The following is a 23,157-nucleotide window of genomic DNA, read 5'->3' as shown; positions in this document are numbered from 1 at the left end:
TATTTCTTCGCGATCTCACCCAAAATTCTCTCGTGGACTATTTTGCACCGTATGTAGCCAGCCGCACTAATCGGAGGTGCGGGGGATGAAATCCTCGCGGCTAGGCGGAGACGAGTTGGAGCTGTGAGATGGGTGCGAGGCCGTCGCCAGCGTGGTGCCCGATGCGCGTCACCGCACGCGCTGCCTTGATGCCCCCCCCCCCCACCTCCCCCAAGGGGGCTTGCACCGCACAGCCCAGAGAGCAATTCAAACGTAATCGCTCTCCAACAAATTGCCGGCTCCATAATTAGACGAATTAGGTACGTCATGGTTTATAAAACCTTGAGGGCTATCCAGGGCAATGTGGCCCAAACATATTATGCCCTAATTGTGCTCGGCCGTGATAAGAAAAAAACAAATCGTGCAGCAACCGGTTCCTCATTCATGGGATGATCATGAAAATAATTGTTTAACACACAAAAGGATGAGCCTCGCTGACTGAAGATCTTCTAACCCAGCTGAAATTCTGGAGCTCTTTTTAGCTACTTTTAAGGCATCATAGAGTGGGTTTGTTTCACTAATTAAAACTTGACGAATCTGGTTTTTTTACCCCTTCCCGTGCCACATTCACACTCAGCATTGCACTTCGTTAAAAGCAAAAAACAAAACTGTGTAGGCTTCCTTCGGGTCTTAGCCTCGAGATTATTGTGAGCATTTGAGTATACATGATTACGCCTAATTTGCAAGACTCGTTGATGAGTTGGCCAGACATGTGAATGCAGAAGCTCTCTGCAAAGCTGCAAATTAATGGTTCCGATTGTACACTGGGTAAAGTTAATTGAGCACGTATGTACGTACCTATGTGTCCGTTGAACTTCTCTCGCGCCGCACGTAGCCAGCCGTGCTCATCGGAGGTGTGCAGACTGGCGGTATGGTCACCACGTTGTCGCGTGAGACTTCATCGGCGGCGAGCGTGGTGGCGTCGGTGGAAGCAGGGCTGCGAACGGCGACTGCCATCGCCACGCGCCGGCGACTTCTTTACACTTTGCCGCCTGCCATGGCCCCTGCGCGGAGCTCGGGGGCGGAGTCCCCGCGACCGTCCCCCCGCGTGCGCTCTCAGCTGCCCTCCCCCCGGGGGTGTAATGGAATTGGCTGTGCTCACGTCGGTTTTTATTCGATAAGCGAGCGGGCACGAGCTGCGAGATAAGACACGGTGGAGTATACAGGAGGTCGTGCGTTCGATCCCGACCCTGACGCCTGCTGCTGTATATTTGAAGTTTGCGGTGTCTCTTTCCCCGTGGTCGCGTGGATTTTTCCTCCGGGACCTCCCTCCACATTGGGAATGAAAAAGCGTTTAGAGTATTTAGCTACTATAAATTTGCACTTCATTGAGCTATCATTTGTGGCCAGGTCGCTTCTAAAAAAAGAGCTATATCGCTCAGTGGGCCTTACCTGGTCAAATATGTTTATATTTTTATAGATTTAACGACGTTGGCTGCTGCCTTCGTGGACACATCGTCCCTGAGAGCAGGCCCTGCCCTCTCTGTCCGTTCGCAACCGAGCTTACAATTCGCCCCTGGGCACGACCCGCCACGGAAATTAATCGTGTACACACAGGCGAGACTCCTGGCGCATCAGAGGCAGCGATGCGCGGGTGCAAAGCAAAAAAAAAATCTAAATAAAATCCACAAAAAATCGCCCGGGTGGAATTGTGAACAGAATTCGCCTCGCTTGTCATCGTACCGGAAGAAATAGCGTGAGGCTGTCTGACATTGTCAAACTGATCCGCAACACGAAACCATAATGGATGTTGCCCATGTTCCGGGCCGTCACAATCCCCGAGTGCATGCGGGTGTGGGGGAACAGTTCGTCCTGTCGCGTTGAGCGTTAGCGCGTGGCTTGCTGCTTCCATCTGGGAGCGTCGTCAATCCAGCAGCAACCTGAAGCGAGGTGTCCCCTTTTGTCGTTGCCATGGATAAAATTTTTTGGAAGCAAGCGAACTCAGAATCCACCTTGATTTTCTGCAGCTCATCAGCAGAGGCAGGCCTGTTCGGCAAATGCTGCCGCGTTTTCTGACGTTATTGGCGAGATCACTCTACAAAGCGCATGTTTAATATGTCTCTCTCAGTGCTTAAGTTTGAGTCGGGCTTTGGAGCCCAGGGTTTCAGAGATGCCTGCACAAATCTGGCACAATTATAGCATCAACCCCTTGAGCTACCCAGACAGACCCAGTGTCAATGTCCCTGTCTTTGCATGACCTATTTTACCCACAGTGCTGCCGGCGTCGTCTTTCATCATCAGGTGCTTCTGGACGTGCGCATTTATGACCCTTTCTCGGTCCACTGCAGGACGAGGGCTTTCCTCTTCAGTGGACAGTGTTTGGGTCAGTCGTACGAAAAGAAGATCTACCCATCGCTTTCAGATGCGCTTCTGCGGCCATCTGGAACGCTCTTCCTTCTGATATTAGGAAGCCGCTGGGAGCTATGCACTTTTAAATCGAAATGGAAAACTAATTTCGTGAGAACTGCTTTTCGTGTTTAGTTTGTTGTCCTTCCCCCCGCACCTCCGATTAGCACGGTTGGTCACGTACGGTGCGAAAGAAGTTCAGCGTACATACAGTGCATACATATAACCATTCTATGCATTTATGCACGGTTATCTGTGGACAATTATTCTTGGACGGAAAAAAAAATCAACGCCACTGGAATGTATTCTGTATCGTTTACAACCTTTTCCCTTCGCGACCCACTCCCACCCCTCCTCGTGCGTAGACCCGTCACGACTGTCATATTCAAGACCGATGAGGGCCACGACCTCCATACTGCAGAGTCTTGTTTAGTCAAATCTAGGCCGCTGTACCTTGCTCTGCTTGTTTCCGCAGCTGCCGGGTCTGTACTCGCGTGAGCGCCGAATGTTCCCGTGTGCAGCGAGTGCAGCGTTCGCAGTGTATACAGCGTGTGCATGCAGCGAGTGCAGCACATGCAGCGTTTGCAGTATTCGTAGTGTGCATATCAAGTGCAGAATGTGCAGCGTTCGCAGTGTATGTAGCGTGTGAAGCGTTGGCAGTGAGTGTAGTGTATGAAGCGTTGGTAGCGAGTGAAGCGTTCGCAGTGAGTGCAGCATGTGCAGCGTTCGCAGTGAGTATCGTGTGTGAAACGTTGGCAGTGAGTGTAGCGTGTGAAGCGTTCGCAGTGAGTGTAGCATGTGAAGTGTTCACAGTGAGTGTAGCGTGTGCAGCGTTCGCAGTGAGTGTAGCGTGTGCAGCGTTCGCGGTGAGTGTAGCGTGTGCAGCGTTGGCGGTGAGTGTAGCTTGTGAAGCGTTCGCAGTGAGTGTAGCGTGTGCAGCATTCGCAGTGAGTGTAGCGTGTGCAGCGTTGGCGGTGAGTGTAGCGTGTGCAGCGTTCGCAGTGAGTGTAGCGTGTGCAGCGTTGGCAGTGAGTGTAGCGTGTGAAGCGTTGGCAGTGAGTGTAGCATGTGCAGGCTGTGTAGCGAGTGCAGCTAGCGCAGATCCCCCGCTGGTTAGCGCGGTGTCACGCTCGTCACTCGTGACCCCGTGCTCTCTCGCCGCTCCATTACTTGTCCTATTTATGTTACATTTTCAATCGGAGTGAGCGATTGAAGCCACTGCAAAGAGTGTAATTAATTTCCCTCGGAATTCCGAGCGGCCCATCATATTTTGCATCCGAGCGGAGTGACGGCTGCGTTATACGGAACGTTGCCTGTCGCCCCCCTCCTCCTTCTCCCTGGGCTTGATTGCTTCATTTCTCATTTGAGGTGCAAATTGCTGTGTCCTGTCTTTAATCACTGGGATTGTGCTCTCTGTCTCCTCCCAGGTCCCCAATCGCCCCAAGCACTACGGCCGAGAGTGAGTTGCCATTCGCGTTTCACCCGCACAGGAGCCACGGTGGCGAGATGTTAACTACCTCGCCTGGTGTACAGGAGGTTGCGAGTTCGATCCCGACCCTGAGATGCCCGCCGTATATTTGGAGTTGTCTGTTTGGTCTCATTTGTTCCGTGCCATTACGGAATTTTTCAAGGTAATATAATTTCACATAAATGTAGTCTCACACGTGCAAAGTGTCGCACGCACAAATGTATTTTAAACAGATCGTTGCGTCGTCGAATCCTTACATGCACGGATAAGGTATAAACAAAAGCCAAGGGGGAACAAGATAAAAGGTAGCACATCGCCATCGGTAGCACACCGTGGAGTTCAGAGAGCATCGCACGAGTCCTGGAAATGCATTTAAAATGTGATTGATTTAACGGTTCAAATAGCTTCGCTGCTTCTGCATAAAATCCGTCTCCATTGCAGCGGGGCCTTTGCCTCGCCCGATGTTGTGCAAAATGCGTCGCCGTTGGTTTTATGCTCCACCGAAGCAAGCAGAACCCAAATAATGACTTCATCTCAGGAATCTGACCCTCGGCTCTCTGACAGACAGAGGTCATTTTCTCAAGACAAAATGCGCGACGTTTATACGAGTGTGGTAAAAAAAAACTGTAACGAAATTGTCACGTCGTTTATTTTCTCTCCCTCTCTCTCTCACGCTCGCTGTCCCCTGCACGTGTAATCTGGGTGCCTGCACCGCTTGCCTTGCCCCAAGGTTCCACGGGATGGTCTCGCGAGAAGACACAGACAAGCTCCTCGGAGGGCTCGAGGGGAGTTACCTGATCCGGGAGAGCCAGCGTCAGCCGGGCACCTACACGCTGGCGCTGCGGTGAGAGGCTCGCGCCCCACATGGGCGCCATACCCCCCCCACCAACACCCCCCCCCCCCCCCCCACCTCTTAAAACTAAACTGGTGGTAAAAACCAGAGGACCCGGAGAAAAAAAAATCCACACGACCACGGGGAGAACACGCAAACTCGAAATATACAACAGGCGTCAGGGTCAGGATCGATCACACGACCTCCTGTGTACCAAGCGAAGGGGGTTAACATCTCGCCGCCGCGGCGCCCCTGTTCTGTATGCATGCACGGTACATTCCGGTGACTTGTGAAATTTGAATACCTTGACAGAGTGTCTTATGAGACCCCCGAGGAGGTATTTCTATCATATTTACAAGAATCACAGCCCTTCCCTGGGAGTAATGTGGTCCACGTTGTAATCGTGTTAGATCTCGGAGATTGATGCTTTGCATGGCATTTAATTATGGTAATTGACAGTGGGAGCAAGCCTAAATCATTGTGTGCTGTTCACACTTGTCACCGCAACAGAAGACCCGGTGTGAGTGTGCGTGTGCATGCGTAAGTGTACACGCGTGTGCGTGTGCATGCGTAAGTGTACACGCGTGTGCGTGCATGTGTACGTGTGCACGCGTGTGTTTTATTGAATGTTTGTTTGGCGTCTGCGGATTTCCCGACCATGGTGAACATTGTTGCTCGTGACGTCTGGACCAGTCCTGGGCCTCCCCTAGGTTGACTCAGCCTCAAGTGATTTTCTGCTCTTACGTGTGAAACATTAGCACTTGGGACACAAAGGTGGCCAGGAATCATGCTGGCCCCACTATCCCCTCGCACATCACTTCCTCCAATAGCCTGCGTAAGCTATTAAGGGACCTTTAACTTTGTGTCTGTGTCTATGTCTACAGTGTGTATGCGTTTGTTTGTGTGTGTGTGTTTGCTCGCTTACAGTACTTTACCCGAAAGTCTTGGTACGACTATGGGGGGAGTGTGGGGGGAGATCTTTGTCTCTGTGTGCACGTGTGAGGAGCGGTGGTGCAGCGGTTAGCACGCTGCGCTACGAACCCGGCGACCCGAGTTCGATTCCCGCTCGTGGCCAACACCGGTGACGACTATCTGAACCGGTCCTGTGACTCCCCTAGGTCGACTCAGCCTCAAATGAGTACCTGTGCAGTGTGTAAAAATCATCACCACCGGGGAGACAAAGGCGGCCGGGCGGGGTGCTGGCCACCCACTCTCTCGTGTACCATGCCGGCCTTCATAGGTGCTCGCTCAAGCACTTGACCCAACAGTCTGTTACAGGCTATACTGGAGATCTTTATCTTGGTGTGTAGATTGACTCTGCCTCAAATTAGTACCTGGTGCAGTGTGTAAACAACGTCACTGGGGGGACAAAGGCAGCCGGGCGTGGTGCTGGCCACCCACCTCCTCTTGCACTGTGCTGGCCTTCACAAGTGATCACTAACAGCACTCGTCCCGAAAGTCTATGAACGCTATGAGGGGTTATCTTAGTCTTTGTATGTGCAAAAGGCTGCCATCATTAGCACTCTTCATTCGGGGGGGGGGGGGGGGGGATGTGTCTCTCAACAATGAATTCGGTTCTCCTGTCGACCGAAGCTCGTGCAGTGCGTCCATGTGCCGAGCACCCAACGAGAAACCTCGACAGGAAGCCAGACGGACGTGCGTGTGCGTCCCGATTTATAGCCCAGTGCTGCTAATGGCAAACGATCACTCGCTGCAATTACGTTATTTAGTAGCACGCCCACAAATGAAATGGTGAGAAAAAAATGATACTTTTAACCAAGTTTTTATAGCTGCCTCACTCCGTAGATCCGAGGAACGCTTTTAACGTGTTGAAGAAAACATGCATTTGTTCATGCATGGTTCTTGCAAATGAGAGTTCAACACAAAGTGTATTTACCAATGGCTTCTCTCCCCATCAGCCCCATCAGTTTGTGCCATGCTCCGTTCTGGTCAGAGGACAAGCGAAAGGCGTGCCCAGAATCCTGCTATGTCCAGCTGTTGCAGAAGTTTTGCCCTTCCCTGTGAGTGGAGAGGTGTAACCTTGGAATTACACCGAGAGCCAGAAAGAGGAATGCAACGATAAGAGACTATACGCAAGTTAAAGGCCTCATGGGACCTCCTTTGCCCGTACCAAAATAAGAGAATAGGTTTTCCCTCTTTTTTCTGGTAACAAAACAGGTTGTTAAGATGTTAAAACACCAAACTGAAACCTTTTACAAGGAATCATGTCTGCGTTAACCGCAATACTTGTGGTCAGAATGCAAACAAACATCATACTCTGATCATATATGCATTGTCATTGACACTGATTGGTCCACACCAGAGACAGCTTTCTTTTGAGCCTCGTCTCAAAAGGTGTTAGACCAGAGGACGTCTAACACCTTTTAAGACTAGGCTCCAAACAAAGCTGTCTCTGGTATGGACCAATCAGTTTCACAGACAATGCATATATTATCAGAGTGATTTTGGTTGGCAGGTATGGTGGTTAATGCAGACATGATTCCTTGTAAAATGTTTCAGTTTGGTGTTTTAACGTCTTAACACCTGTTTTGTTGTAAGAAAAAAGGGGAAACCTATTCTCAAGTTAAAGGCCTCATTTAGACTCTTAATAGAAACTTCGCGGGCCTGGTTTAGGATGCGTCGTTAGCGTTGACAATGGACGGTGAGCGAGAAGAACAACGGAGCGGCAGGCAAGGGGAGGTAATGCATGCGAGAGTACGTCAACCGAGGAGATGGAGCGACGAGATTAGCTAGTGTGCAGTTGTTGGGTGATATTTTGGCAACACGGGGCCATGAGGGATGCGACCGCTTGATGAGGCCTTAATTCCATCATCATCATCATATCGTCGACGACGACGACGATAACGACGATGATGATAGGTAAAACCCTAGACGCGGCCGAGGGGAGTTTCTCGCAGCGCCAAACACTTCCCTGTCAACCAGGTGCCTCCCGCAAATTGAAGTCACGTGACGGGCAATCGCGGATAAACACGTGCGTGCTCGCTCTTGAGTGAATTAATTAATAAGTGAAGGGCACCACTGCACGTGCCGCGTGCCCGGGATGCAGGGGCTTGAATGGAATGGCAGGAACAGGCAGACGTACAATTTCTAGCTTAACGGACCCCTTAATCCGCAGAACAGCTCTCATCTCCAGCGAGGACTTGGACTGGGACCAGAAATCCTCTTTAGTGGCATTAAGTATTAACGGCAAGGAGCGCAAACACTTGCCAGCAGAGTCTGGGAATAGCCGGCCTCTCTCGCGCATTACGCTTCGTGTCATCGTCAAGATTTCCAGTCCAAAAGAGCCTTGATAAGCGCAAGTCCTTTTTTGTTGTTGCGTATCTGCATGAAAGCCTCTTTGAAACCCAATTGTTGGACAATCTTGAGCTCTTATTGCATCTGTTATCACGGATTTCCTGATAAGAGTACGGATTCATCTTCTTGATTCTTTCGGTAAAGTCGCGTAGAAGGGAAATAATAAAATAATAAATAATAAAACATGATAAAATAATTCTCACGACGTTTCGACAGCGGAAAGACAGCGTCTTTCCGACAGACCTGTTCTTCACCTGAGGACGGCTGCTTGCGTTGTGGCCGAAACGTCGTGAGAATTATTTAATTCTGTTTTATTTTTATTATTTTATTATTTCCCTTCTACGTGACTTTACCGCAAGAACCAAGAAGATGAATCCCTGCAGTCACGAAAGAAGCTTTCACTCGAAAGAGTACGGATGTTGTCAGGGTCCCACGATCTGCAGTGTGTCGTTTATCCCGTCATGCGCCGGCCGTGTATTTGGTTATTATTCCCGGCTGTCGACGCATCTTTGTCTCGAGCTGCTCTCACGCCTCTCCCAAGGGTCCTCGGCCAAGAAGCCGCTGGCATCTCCGTTGTTCTTAATAACGACGAGAGGCAGCTGGACTGCTCACAGAGGCAATGGTAATTACTGTACGACGGAGCGCAATTGGGTCTGGATTCATATCGGCGGCAAGATGCTGTGCGGAAACAGTGAGCGCGTGCTTTTTTGTACGTTGACGGAGTAGGTCATCGGTAGTGGGGGGGGGGGGGAAGGAAAATCTTGAGCCTTGACTTAAACAGGGACAGGGAGTTCCCGATTGTGGGGGCAGCAGAGGGGAATTAGCGTCCTCCCGTTGCGCGCATATCCCGTGGTGTTTTTTTTCCGCCCGCAGAAGGCCTTCGTTGCCGGAGTGCCTGTAACGGTATCGTCAAGCTTGCAACGCAGTCGGCGCGCGAGCGGCAGTGACTCGCACTCAAGCAACCACATCGGAAGTTTTCTTCAACCGTTAAGCGCGTGCGCGGAATACAAGTCAGATTCGTAAACCGCTGTTGGCGATGCTCTCCGAAGCCTCGGCGCTGCACGATGCGGTTGTGCTTGGGTTCGTGCTGACGATTCGACTGCGTGCGCTGGGCAACGGCCTCTTAAGCCGAGGCCACGGCCGATTGCGAGCCCCCCCCAGGACTGAGGCGTGAGCAGACGCGCGCTTATAGTTTGTGTACAGAATGCGTACAGTTTATATACACAATGCATATACGGTAATGCGCCCTAATGGCCCGTGACAGGCGACACTGTGCATTTAAATTGCCGTTCCTGTCCTCGCCGTCCAAGGGCAAATTCAGTTGCCTGAGCTGAAGGCGTGAAATTGATCGGATGTTTCTGACTGATGACGGCACGTGCAATTATGCGCGGACCCACACAGTTCAACAGTTGTGTTCGCAATGGGACTTGGCCCGTGCAGAAAATGACCCCGCTCTCTTGGATGGCGACGGGAGACAGCGGCCGTGCGCGCGGAGCCCCTCGCCGCCGGGCGGTGACGCGCTCGCCGCTCGCGTCCACGACCTGATGAGGTCAGGTGCATTCGTGGCCCCGTGGCCAAAATGCTGGCAGCCGCTGAGACGAACTGGGGTTGCGTCCACTGTGCCCCGTTGTCTTTCTCTATCCGCGCGGCGCGCAGGCCCCGGGGATTGCATCGCGCGAGGGGGCGTTCTCTCGTTGTGCGCCCAACACCGGCCGCTCGCGCGTCACGTTCGCCCGCCGCGGACGGCGGTCCGCGAGACGCCGCCAAGCGATTTCGTGGCTTTGTAAGGGGACCCGCTCGAGGGCCAGGCGAACGGGGTTATTGAGCAGGGTAGCAGCGTGGGAATGTTTCATCCCAGGCAGGGAGGGGGGGGGGGAGAAGGCCTCAGCACCTGGTAAAATACGCTCGAGCTGCTTCATACCACCCCCATTGCTCTCGGCAGCTTGGCTGGGCACGAGATCGATATCTGCCCTGGGTAGTTTTAACAAGCCACGATCCACGAGCGCTTTTGAAGACGCATTGTGGAGATTAGGGCAGCCTTGTGCATAGTAGTGCGGCAGTAGGGGGGGCGGCAGATGATAGCTTTTGCGGTTCAATTCGAGGACCTGGCTTTTACGTGACCTTTTTTTTTGTGCTGGCGAGCGGATTTGTGGTCGCTCCGGTAGACGGCGACACGTCTGAGTGGGCCGTGCCTGCTAAGTGCAGGGAGTTTTTTCTTGTATTGTATATATATGACCGCCATAGCATTCGGAGTGCCCGAGCTTTACATCAAAGGTACGTGAGCTATTTTTAGTCATGCCTGGCTTCCATGGGCTGGTTAGTGAGAAAAACCCAGGAGCGATGTAATCGCTCTCCCCTGCTTACACAGGTGTCACGGGAGATACGAGAGCGCGAGCAAAGGTGCCGCGCGTGTTTATTGCGTGCGGCGCCGAGACGAGCGTGGCGTTGATTGCACAATGCGGGAATGCTGCTGATGCTGATACTGCTGGTGATCAATGATGAGTCAGGTGTTTATTTTTACACTGAATATTATTGGCATCTCCAGTCCTATTTTTCGATTTAAAGCTTTCGTGACTGCAGGGAATTCATCCTCTTGGTTCTTTCGGTAAAGTCACGTAGAATGGAAATAATAAAATAATAAAATAAAGCATAATAAAATAATTCTCACGACGCTTCGGCCACAACGCAAGCAGCCGTCCTCAGGTGCTTGCGTTGTGGCCGAAACGTCGTGAGAATTATTTTATAATGTTTTATTTTATTATTTTTATTATTTCCATTCTACGTGACTTTACCGAAAGAACCAAGAAGATCTCCAGTCCTATTCACCACTACGCGGATTGGCCTCACCCGCTGATCACGGTGCCACAGAGAGGCGATACGCGTCCACGACTTCATCGCGAAGGAGCAGTTGAGAATTCTTCAACACGCTCAAAATTCATCCTCCGGTGTTCTTTGAGAGCGGCAGCAGAAAGGAGACATCCCAGAGGTGTTCTAAGAGAGGGCCTCGCGCTCGTAGACCGCTGCCCGAGAGCCGCTGGCCGTCGCCGTCAAACGCCACTAAGCAAAGGTGCGGTGATGCGTCTCGCCGAGCTGGAAGCCGCGTTGATCCCACAAGCGCATTGCGCTCGCAACCAGACCCCGCGGCCGCCCGCGTTTTGAACCGCAAGCCCGTCCGTTGCGTTCGACGCGTCACAGCTTGGAATTGAACCGACTTAAAAAACAACTGAAAGCCGCCGCGTTTCCGCCATTTAATCAAGACGGCACTTATACGAGCGGCAGCTTCTAACATTACGCCTAATTTCACTGCGCATAAGCTGCACGGCGTTGCTTTGATCACCGTGCCCGCCGAGTTTTCTGGCCAAGTGATGGAATGGCGCGAGGGGCTCAACAATTGCCTCCACATGTAGCACAGCATCAGATTAACTCCATTTTCTTAAAACGGCGGGGGGGGGGGGGGGAGGAGGTGGGTTTGAATGCTCGCTGCAATCGTGGGTTTCCTGAAACGGTAGCGTTGGGCAAAATCCGTGAGGCCCCTTCAACAGAAAATGGGAGTCAGAAGCTGCTGTTTATGTCTAGCCTGCGATTCCTTTCATGTGCAGACATTAGAGATGATTGCGTACGTTTAAATACAGGTACTTTTAAAATCACCGTGTTTCCTTTTGACTTTCGTGATCCCAATTTCATGGCCGCCGAGAATGTTGGGCATATTTATTGTCACGAAATATGACGCCAAATTCTTTTTAAATTACTGCTAATTCGCGTAACGGTTACCCAGTGTGAATTACTACTTGCATTGTGAGTTGTGTTGTTTTTAGGGGGTCTATCAAAATTGAAATCCAGCCAAAGGGTTACCCTGAATTTAGAGACAGAAACCATAGCGAAAGGGACACGGCTTGGCTGTCCGTCACCACTAAGCTCGTGCCAGGCCAAGTACACTGCTTAACTCTGTATGTATGTTTGTGTGCATGTATGTTGAACTTCTTTCACACCATACGTAACCAACAGTGCGGGGTGAAGGGACCGCAAACTAAAACAAAAACTAAACGAACCGAGCCGCTCAACTCTCCGTTAAATTGCGAGCGAGCGCGACCGTTACCATCGCTTTAATCGATGACTTCTATGGGCGCCGCAGGTTCGGGAACCAGACGCGCAACTTCCGCCTCTTCTACGACGGAAAGCACTTTGTGGGCGAGAAGCGCTTCGAGTCGATCCACGACCTGGTCACGGACGGCTTCATCACCCTCTACGTGGAGACCAAGGCAGCCGAGTACATCGCGCGCATGACCATCAACCCCATCTACGAGCACGTGGGCTACACCACCGCCGGCTCGGCGGGGCCCGCGGGAGGCGGCTGGTGGCGGCGGCGGCGGGAGCGGGAACTGGCGCGCCGCGCGCTCGGGCGCCGCTCGGGACGTCCGCGCGGTCACGCCGTCCGCGCCCGCGGACAACGAGCTGAGCTCGCCCGGCGACAAGGTAACAACGGCGACGGTGGTGGTGGCGGTGGTGGCGGTGGTGGTGGCGGCGGCGGCGGCGGCGGCGGTGGCGGCGGCGGCCGCTAAGTCAGAATCAGAATTTTGACCTGAAACTTTCGTGACTGGAGGAATTCATATTCTTGGTTCTTTCGGTAAAGTCGCGTAGATAGAAAATATAAATAAAATTTAAATAATAAAATTTTAATACAAATGTTTAATTGAAATTATAAATTGAACATAATGAAAGCAAAAACCCATGACGTTTCGATCGCAACACAAGCGGTCTTCATTAGGCGAACTTTACCGAAAAAACTGGATGAGCTTTTATTGGCTATTTTTCCCGGGCGTCCAGTAAGGGGCGGGTAAGAGCGCTACAACAACAAACAATCCAAAAGCACGAATGTGTAGTGCCAAGCACAGCAGAGGCAAATGCAAAGTTGCGGCGATGTCGCCGCGGAGCTTTTGAGGGCCCGGTCTGGGTGCGCTGCTCCAACCGGCCGTTGTTTAGCGACCCAGCGACGTCCGTACGTGGGAGATGCGCACGCGCGATGATTTGCCCCGTGGCGTTCTCGCGACCGTTCGCCAGTTTTGCGATGGACACATGGTAACGCACGGAGGTTGGCAATCGCCCGCAATGTAATGCTCGCCACGACAAGGTGACACGCTCAAGGTAACGCACGCAATGTTACAGAAGCCAAGGTAGCCTTTAACAGACTTAGGGCAAGTGCTGTTAGCGAGCACCTATGAAGGCCGACACAGTACACGAGGGGGTGGGTGGCCAGCACCACGCCCGACCACCTTTGTCTCCCCAGTGGCACTAGGTACTCATTTGATGCTGAGTCGACCTAGGGGAGGCCCAGGGACGGGTTTAGATTATCGTCACTGGTGTTGGCCGTGAGTGGGAATCGAACTCGAGTAGCCGGGTTCGGAGTGCGGCGTAGCGCTAACCGCTATGCCACCGCTCCCCACACTACACACACGCGCGCCCGCACCGACGATGTAACGCACACATGCAGACAAGGTCAAATGGCAACGTTCTTTGCGCACAGCCACGGCGCCATGCTTGAACGCAGGAGATTTAACGGAGTGTTTACGCGCATCTGATGAATAATCCAAACACAGCAATTACTCTGCGCTTTTTTTTCACATCTTGATGTCTTAAACTTGAAAGTTGCGTGGGCTGCCTGTGTCATGTCCGGCACTGTAAACATAACCACGGGACCCCCTAAACAAACCCCAACGAGTCATCGTCTGGCTTCGCCGGAGCAGAGATTGGAGATATCCTATTTTTAAATCTACCACAGTTATTGCAACGTCAACCAATTATTGGCCCACCGCGGCAGTGACGACATTGAACATTGGCACGTGATGATGTGACGGTGGTTAATTTTAGCGGTAATAACAATTTTTTTTACGTTATTTCATATTTTCAAACACCTATGTTTATGATTGAGCTGGCGAGGGATTGTGTTTTTGTTGCGTTATGGGTTGCGTTGAGGTTGGGTTAGGGTTGGGGTGTATATTGGGGTTAGGTTTGGGTGAGGGTCTGGTGTTGGCTTGGTTATGGTTGTGTTTGGGTTGTACTCGCGTTGGGGTTTATGTTGGGGTATAAATGAGTGGGTCAAATCAGCGATACTTGAACTTCTCACAGATGTCCTTGATTTACCAAAGCCTGCCGCCGCAGGATTTACTGCACCCGAATCCCATTCAAAGTTCCTCCTTTCATTCTTCCACATTCACTCCCCCTTACAAACATAAACAATAGCCCTGACTGTATAATTCCCCATCACAGTTGGCCATTAATCACACCCCTGGTGTCTCCCCCCTCCCCACCCCGCCTCTCCACCCCTCTCCATCTCGGCCGAGTCCAATTATTCCGCACAAATGGGCTGTGACGCACACGAGGCTCCGGTTTGCCCAGAGGGGGGCAAATGCCCCCAGAGGGGGGCAAATGCCCCGAGAGGCAAGGCGACTTGCCTCTCGGGGCACCTCCTCCTCAAGCTCAAGTGAAAGGTTTGATAAAAATGACCTTTGAGAAACGAGTGGACACAAGTGGTGTTTGTGCGTGCCATTAATTTCTGATTCATGGGGCTGCACTAACCGCGTATTGATGTTTGCTCTGCGCGTGCGCGTGTATCTCGATAGCGCGGTAGCGCAGCGGTTAGCGCTACGCTGCGCTACGAAACCCGGTCACCTGAGCTCACGGCCAACAACAGTGACGATTATTTGAACCGGTCCTGGGCCTCCCCTAGGTCGACTCAGCCTCAAATGAGTATCTGGTGCGATGTGTAAACATCGCCACTAGGGAGACAAAGGCGGCCGGGTGTGGTGTTGGCCACCCACCCCCTTGTGTGCCGTGCTGGCCTTCATAGGTGCCCGCTAACAGCACTTGCCCCAACAGTTTGTTCAGGCTACACGGGGGATCTTTGTCTTTGTACCTCTTGTGTGGCGAGCCGCAGTGTTAGCGGTTGACACATACGGTGCGAAAGAAGGTCAACATGCATAAGAGAGTTTTTTTTAGTTACATCGCATAAATATAAATGTCGTTAAATCTGCAACCACCCGACACATCCAATTAGTGAGATTTGTCACGTAAACAAAAAATACCAATTAGTTGCTAGTTCAGCACATCGGTTGTGTTGGAGAGTAAGCGTTTTATCAGTAATTACAGCTAGCGTTGTCAGGCCTACATACATATCTATTGGCAAGCTAATATTCCGGATTCCTATTCAACGTTATCACGTGCTTGAGGGAATGTTAAAATATATGTGTAGAGTATTTCGATTTTTTAGGAACAAAAAATTAGCCTGTTCGTCCGCAGGAGCCGGAGAGCGGAGCGTGGCCATCGTGAGCGCTGTCACGGCAGTCGCGTGGCTCTGTTTGTTTTTTTTTGACGCTGGAACGCAGTCAAGGAGCAAATGTCGCAAACCGATTACACTAAAAGCACAACTGTCCAAATCGGCTTCGGATGACTGCTGTGATCCCAGCGGCTGCATAATTTGATCATGTCAGGGCATTGGTAAAATCCAACATTCAAATAGTGGGTCGGCAAAGTGCACATTTCTCTGCAGCACGATCAGTTGTGGGGGGGGGGGAGGTGGGGGCATGTGGCTGAGTTGGCGCCCACGCTCGCTCAGCTCCCACACGCGCCCACCTTATGTACCCACAAGAATGGGCGGGTTGTTAATCGGTTCACGTTACCTGCTACAGACACGTGGAGCAGCAGAACGTGGACATTGGCAAAGAAGCGCGGGGAGGTGCATCCTTGGAATTGCACTGAGAGACAGAAAGAGAAACACGTGGATTAGGGACGGTATGCAAGTCAGAGACATCATCTGGATTGTGTTGAGAGAAGTAAGTGGGCTCGGGCCGGACGCGTCGCTCGACCCACTCGACGCGTCCTGGTTGAGACTAACAACGGGAGTGACGGCCAAAGGAAGCAACACGCCCCCGAGGAATTCGCCCGCCGTGGAGATGGAGCGATGGAAATTGGCTCGTGTGCAGGATTGTGAGAGATGGAAACGGCTTGGCCTTCGTCCAGCGGCGGATGGGTTCCCGGCTGATGACGCGTTAACTCCGCATCGAGTCTCGTGCGCTGCAGTGCCGTGGGCGGGCTGCGAGGCTGGCGTCTGCAACACCGTTGCGTTCCTCGTAGTCCCTGGCGGATGCTCCGCTGGGCTTGGGCCGTCTATCAGACAAAAATAAGCATGACTTTGTTTCATCAACACAAGGTCGTTCATTAACTAATTCGACCCGCCGTGGGCAGAGATTCACTACGTGTGTTCGTAAACAAAGTTGCGCTGTTTGAAATCATGCTGTCGTTTTTCTTTGCACCACATCGAAATGCATGGTTTGTTGGGTCACCCGTGTTGGCTGGTGCCCTGAACTGATGCAGTGGAAATTACTCCATAGATGGGCTCGGGTGAAGCGTAATTAAACATTCATCTCACACCGTGATCCTGACGTAAATGTGTCCCCTTCGGCACGGTTACATTTCACGTCCAGTGGACAGAATGGAGCAGTGTTCCGCTGTGGTGAGCAGTGGTGATGGTGAGGCTCGCAGCAGAGCCCTGTCAGCAAGCCGTGTTGGCTGGGGTTGGAGGGCCACTTGAGGATGGGGGAGCATCACTCTGGCCTAGATGTACACACTCGCTGCCCTTCGTCAGACGGCAAGAAGCACTTTCAAATTTACCGGGGCGTCCATGTGAACCTTGGCAAGACAATTAAACATTACTGAACATTTAGGATCTCACTCTGCGTAGCAGCATTTATTATTTATTTATTTCCCACTGACAGACGTTACGTATTGAATGCACAAGGTGCGGTTGTTATTCTGTCGAAGAACGCGTGGAAACATGATGGGATTACACGACTGAGTTGGCCGTGTCGACGGTGAACAGCTCTTGCAGTGGTGCAGAAGGGGGCTTGTGTAGGCACTGGCTGCACTTTCAGAGAGCAGAATAGTGAGCTGGATAAAGAGGTCAGACCCAACATTTCCTCTGCATATCCTAAACACAGTATTAACCGTGGCTTGTGCTAACAGCTCACCGTCTGTTAGTCAGCTGAACTAGTACACCCGAGCATTACTTGTTAATTTTTATTTTTTTTCAATGTCCCGGCTTCTAAAGTTAGTGTTTGTGGTTTTAATTGTAATTGGGCCACTTGTTTATTATTCTGGCAAATTTCCACGATGTTTTTGGAAAAAGCCCCTCTTGATTTACAGGAAATTGTTCATCGGGAAACGTGAGTCACACAAGCGATGCCCTGCGTCGTCGCATTGCGCCGTGAGAAAAAACGCAAAATGCGCTTTAAAAGCCACAGTAGTTCCCAGCCTGTGCTGCTAACCCCACGCTGCTCGCTCACGACCACCACCTTTTCCCTACTTTGCCCATGCTCCGAGCCCATGCTCACTTTCCGCCATTGGAATTGGCTGCTCAAAGCCCCTTGAGCCACGTCTCTTAGCGTCGCTTCTGTGTGCGTGCGCGTGCTTTGGGGTGGGGGGTGTCCGATCGGCGCGTCAGGGCGGTGCGCATCACTGCTCGCTCGCTCTCATCCTCCTACGCCACAGGCGGAGGGGGGGGAGAGCGGTGCCGGGCGATGCGCGAGCGAGCAAGCTGGCGCCTGAAATAAATTAATTTATCCGCGTAGAATCGCGCGGCTTCAGAAACGGTGCCGCCGCTCCGCTCCGCGAAGCCGTTGAACCTCTAGCGGAGAATAGAGGCTGCTGTCGGTTATTCGTCGCGCTTGCGGAGGGACCTTCGGACCCAAGTGGGATGGGCTCGTTGGACACTCCGGCCGGCTGACCACCTGTGCGTGCCCTAATCGCCTTTTGTAAGCGAAACGAAGATGTCTCACTCGCGAGCCAGAGACGACATTTAACGAGCCAGAGTCGGAGGTCGCGAGCCAGGCCAAGCGTTGACGAGCCGGCGCCGCGAGCCGGCGTTGCCTTAGGGAGGCAATGCCGTTACGGCGGCTCGGCCCGGGCGGCAGTGGCGACGGTGGCGGTGCTCGGTCGATGCCCGCGAGTTGCTGCTGGCACACGGCCGCACGCAGCGAGCCGGGCTCGCAGCAGGAGCTGCTGGTGGCGGCGCTGGGCGGCCGCCCCGGTGCCGGCGGTGGCAGAGGCGGCGGCAAGCGGAGAGGAGCCGCCCCCTCCATCTGGCAGCCCCTGAAACTGTTGGCCTATTCGCAGCTGTCGGCGCTGGTGCGACGCGCCACCCTCAAGGACGGCGAGCACACGGCCAAGTACGAGAAGGCGCACAACTTCAAGGTAGGGAGACACTCGGAGACGCTCGCACCCAACGCGCCGTTCCTCCGCCGGCCAACTCATTTCTGCGTGTGTTTCTGCGTGTGTGCGTGCGTGTGTGCGTGCGTGCGTGCGTGTGTGCGTGCGTGTGTGCGTGCGTGTGTTGCGTGCGACCTTAAACAATTAGTCATCCCTCTCTCCACTGACAGCACTTGCTCCTACAGCCCACAAGGGGATATGTGGAATATTTGGGTTTTCTAAATGTGTCTGTGTGTGTGAAGGGCTTAATTTCTCACTTGATATATTCTGGATCTCTGGTAGACTGGAGTAGGCACGTGACTAGTAGCTACGGGCATACCGAGAGGTATACTGGATGTGGTGTGCCGGTCGCAGATATATTTTCCAGGTCTCCAAACCCGGACAGAGGCGGCTGAAATTGAGCCCTGAGTGTGTACAGTGAGGGAAAAAAGTATTTGATCCCCTGCTGATTTTGTACGTTTGTCCTCTGACAAAGAAATGATCAGTCTATAATTTTAATGGTAGGTTTATTTGAACAGTGAGAGACAGAATAACAACAAAAAAATCCAGAAAAACGCATGTCAAAAATGTTATAAATTGAGTTGCATTTTAATGAGGGAAATAAGTATTAAAAAAAAAAAAATGTGACATCGTGCCTTTGTATCGCTCTTCAAAGTGCGATCCCTTCCTCAAGCCGTCCGTTCAGTCCACGAACAGGATTAGCGTACGGGGTGATCAGAACCGCCCACCGCCTCTCCCACCGAGGCCGCAGCCCCCAGCATTACCGCGCTCGTTGGTAAGGAGCTGGCATCAGCTCGTGCCGGCAGCCCCCCCCGAGTCCTCCCACGCTCTGCGAGAAACCGCTGCCATCTTCCTGCTCTGCTATGGGAATTCATTTCTTGCTGGGTACTTTCCCTGGTCTCCGGTCGACCGGAGTAGGTGGTACGTAACTTAAACGATGACTAAAACTATTTTTTATTTAACCAGGTAAGGCCCACTGAACTATGTAGCTCTTTTTCAAAAGCGACCCGGGCACAAATGATAGCTCAACGAAGTGGCTTATCACGTGTAAATGTATAGCAGCCAAATACTCTAAACGCACGTGTCTAAATGTGGAGGGAAAAATTCGCAGGGCCTGGAGAAAAATCCACGTGACCACGAGGGGAGAACATGCAAACTCCAAATATACAGCAGGCGTCAGGGTTGGGATCGAACCCACAACCTCCTGCATACCAGGCGAGGTAGTTAACACCTCGCCACCGTGGCACCTATGACTAATGGCCGCAGCCATAGCAAGAGCTATACGGGATGTGGTGTGCCGGGTAACGGAAATATTCTCCGGGCCACTGACCCAGACAGATCGAGATAACGGTGAGAGCCGCCACTTCTGCAGCTGCCTCTACAGCTGCCCTCCCCATTAGCCCGCGGATCCCGTCGGCGGTCCACGATGGTTCGTATTCTATTGCTGCGGTAAATGTTACACTCTGATGTTTAATTTCACGTGTCTCTTGCCGTTATTTTATGCATTTTTCAGCTGCTTTTATGTTTAAAAAATAATCGCTACCACATGTGCGTGTGCGCGCACGCGCGCGTTACCACATTAACAGCAGCGGTCTGCCGCTGGAACAAATTTCCTTTCACCCTGTTGTTTAAGGGAAAAAAATGCAGTTCTTATAAAATCACAGCCACATGGCTTCTCAATTTGCAGACGCGGTCTTTGCATTGCTAAAATTAAACATTCTCCACTTGCACCCGTCACCCTCGTACAAAATCACCCTTTCGCTCCGAGCGAGCCAGCCAGCCGGCCAATGGCAGGGCTCTCGTCACCGAAGAGACCAGTGCCGCTCAGGCACGTGAAGGGGGGGGGGCTCGTGTGTTTTGATGCAAGCACGGTGCGCAGCCGTCGGGGGGGGGGGGGGCACGGTGGGGGGGTTGTATGTGAGTCACGCCAGTCGCCTTCCATCCGGCCCACTTTCGCTGCTTCCTGCTTCCCAGAACCCATTGTGAGTTCGAGGCTCTAGTTTAGGTCAATGTCACGGGCTGCGTGCATGCGTGGGTGGGTGGGTGGGTGGAGGGGGTGGGGTGGCGTGGGGGGGGCAGCACCTCCCGCGTTTGTTCTGTGGCCGTGACCACGGCTCGGCCCGTGCGGCTCATTCTCAGCTGCCTCTCTCCTCTGTGCCTCGTCCGGCCCCTGCTTATCGCACGCGATGCAGGGCACCGCACGTAGCACCGCACGTAGCACCGCACGTAGCACCGCACGTTTGCTCTACGCTGGATTCCCGGAGAGACTACCAATACTAATCCTCCATAATTACGCTCGATTATAATAACAATAATAATCAGCTTTCCACTTTGGAAATCCTCCTCCGTGTGTTCTCGCGTCACCGATGCCAACCGCGTCCCGCTTGGCTCGTCTCAGTTTGGCGCACGTATTTGGCGAAGTTTCGTTTTCTTCAGGGTACACTCGCGGTGTTGTATGGAGCAGTACGGTTGGCTACGTACGGTGCGAAAGAAGAAGAAGCGGTTGCGTCGTGAAAGCGAACACAGAGATGGGAACGGGAGCGATTGGATCGGAGAGCAAGTACATGTTAGAGACATCGCATTGACCATCAAGAAAAGTAGGTGGGCTTGGGCAGGATGCGCCGCTGCAAGGAATGAGGGCCAGTGATGAAGACTGGCGAGATGGAGGAGAGGACACGCCAATCGGATGACCACGCTGGAGATGGAATGATGAGATCAGCTCACGTGCAGGAGTTCCGATGGATTTGTCCATCCTGGGATGCAACAACTTGTACGAAGGCCTTTTATCCAGCAGTGGATAAATCACGGCTTGTGATGATTTTAAGCATTTGATTGCGTGTTTAGTCGAGTACATGTTAAAACTACTTGTGGACAGATACTTTTTTTTGCCAGATTTTTCATACAAGCATCGTTTAGAGAATTTGGCCGCTAGAAATTTCCGCGCGATTAAACCACTGAGTTGAGCTATCATCTGTGGCCCAGGTAGCTTCTCAAAAACAGCTGTTACAGCTCAGTGGAGCCTGACCTTGTAAAAAAATTTTTTTTATTGTTTTAATAATGTGGAACGGGCGCTTACCAGCTCGGTGTGCCTCCTTGGAATACATTTTAGGTTTATGATCTTAAATAAATGCTTAAAGCAGCATCTGCTCCAACACGAAGCCGCGGTGAAACGAGCGACGAGCTGAGGACATCGCGTTCCTGTCCATTCGTCAAAATTCCACGGGCATTTGGAATTCAGACGATGCCATCTGGCACTGCTTTACATCTTCCTACCTACGGGCACGGTGGGAGTGAAGAGTTTTGCGAAGGGGGAAAGAGGGAGAGAGATGGAGAGAGAGAGAGGGGGAGAGAGATGGAGAGAGAGAGTGCGGCCAGGAGTTTTACGATGTAGGCAGAGATGGCGCACGAGGGAGGCCGGCTGAGAATACGAACACTCAGGACGCTAACTTGCGGCACAATCGACTGATAGTTGAACACATGAGTCGTTTGAACTGCAATACAGAGATGATGATGATGATGCGGCTGGCAAAGAGAGTGTGCGGTGGGGGAGGATGAGAGGCTCGAGGGCAGATGGGTCTGCAAGAGCAGCTGTATGGAGATGAGCTGAATGCGCCCAGCCAAGCAAACGGAGGGCTCATATCAAGCCTGCCCAGAGCCGTTCACACGTGACCGGGAGGCATGAATCGAGGCTTCTGTTTGTCTCCTCGGTGGCGTCTCTGGAGCCGCGTGCCCTTTGTCTCCTTTATCCGATTGCGTAATCGCCTATTCGTAGGAATCGATGCGTGCTTGCCCGGATTTTTTTCCTCCACCACCCCTGCGTTTCGTTTGTTTACAAAGGGAACGCCCGGCGTCTCCGCTTTGCCTGAGCAGAGCGTGTTCCCAATTCACCGAAGCGGACGGTTGAGAGCGGCAGTCTCCTTTTTGATTCTCACGTTTTTTTTATTCGCGAAAATTTAACCCACGTTGTTGGCAGATGCGTGCTATTTTATATTAAGTTCGCTTGCTTGCTTGCGTGCTTGTGTGCTTGCTTGCTTGCTTACGACCGTGCAAATCTTTCGGTCGTTTTTTAACCCACTTCCCGTGATCCAATCGAGCTGACATTTTCCACACAGACTCGTTGTGCGTGACAATTAATTTTCGTGAATTTTACACTGTTTAGGGAAATTTTTTCAAATATTTAATTACCAATTGCTTAATGCTGGCAGACAATCATCTGACCCATAGGTGGCAGCCATCTCAAGCCAGAGGACGAGAGGACTCTAGCCGCCACGCCTTTAAGGATTTATAGTGAAAAACTTTGTTTTTACGGGTTAATTTTTTATCACGTACTTTGTCATCTTCAAATGCTTTCATTTCACGACAAACGCCGACTTGCAAACAAGCTTGCACCACCACCCTTCAAGCCTTATAACCTAAGTAGTACAGAGAAGAATGTTAACCTTTTAAGTGTAAAATCATAGATTCGATGTTATTTACCCAATTGCAAGCCTCAGTCTCTCCAGACGCTCAAATAACCATCGTGCAATGCTCATATTTTCTTAGAAGCTCTCAGCCACTGTTGGAAATTCCACATTCTTATGGTGGAGGCCAGTCCCTTCGCAGAACAACGGCATTGTCCAGCGTGTGTTGCGTGTAACGTTCTCCCAGAACTGCACACGTGGTAGATGCAGTGGTGCGAGAACCATGTACGCATGTACGTATGTTGAACTTCTTTCGCACAGTACGTAGCCTACCGTGCTCATCGGAGGTGCGGGCTTGGGCTGCTCGAACTGAAACTGGGAATTTCCCGATGCGCCGACCGTGATTCATGACGGCGACACGTGATGATGATGATGCTGCAGTAATTTCGCTCCCTTATTGTTGGACAAATTACCCTGAGTGGCAGAGGGGGGGGGGCTGG

At 52.0% G+C, this 23,157-nt stretch overlaps 1 protein-coding gene across 1 annotated transcript in view; it reads left to right on the top strand.

Moving 5' to 3' along the window:
- The window catches only part of LOC133346128 (N-chimaerin-like), a 44,256-nt gene that overhangs the window by 9,638 nt on the left and 11,461 nt on the right, over positions 1-23,157 (top strand). The window contains 5 exon segments of the mRNA XM_061557564.1: positions 3,813-3,844; positions 4,584-4,697; positions 12,133-12,352; positions 12,354-12,473; positions 18,165-18,242. Of these exon segments, the coding sequence (XP_061413548.1) occupies positions 3,813-3,844; positions 4,584-4,697; positions 12,133-12,352; positions 12,354-12,473; positions 18,165-18,242 (564 nt within the window).

Source organism: Lethenteron reissneri, chromosome 23 (assembly GCF_015708825.2).
Source record: "Lethenteron reissneri isolate LAM-NWPU_2019-01 chromosome 23, ASM1570882v1, whole genome shotgun sequence".
Taxonomy (NCBI): Eukaryota; Metazoa; Chordata; class Hyperoartia; order Petromyzontiformes; family Petromyzontidae; genus Lethenteron; species Lethenteron reissneri.
This window is presented reverse-complemented; position numbering and strand designations above follow the sequence as displayed.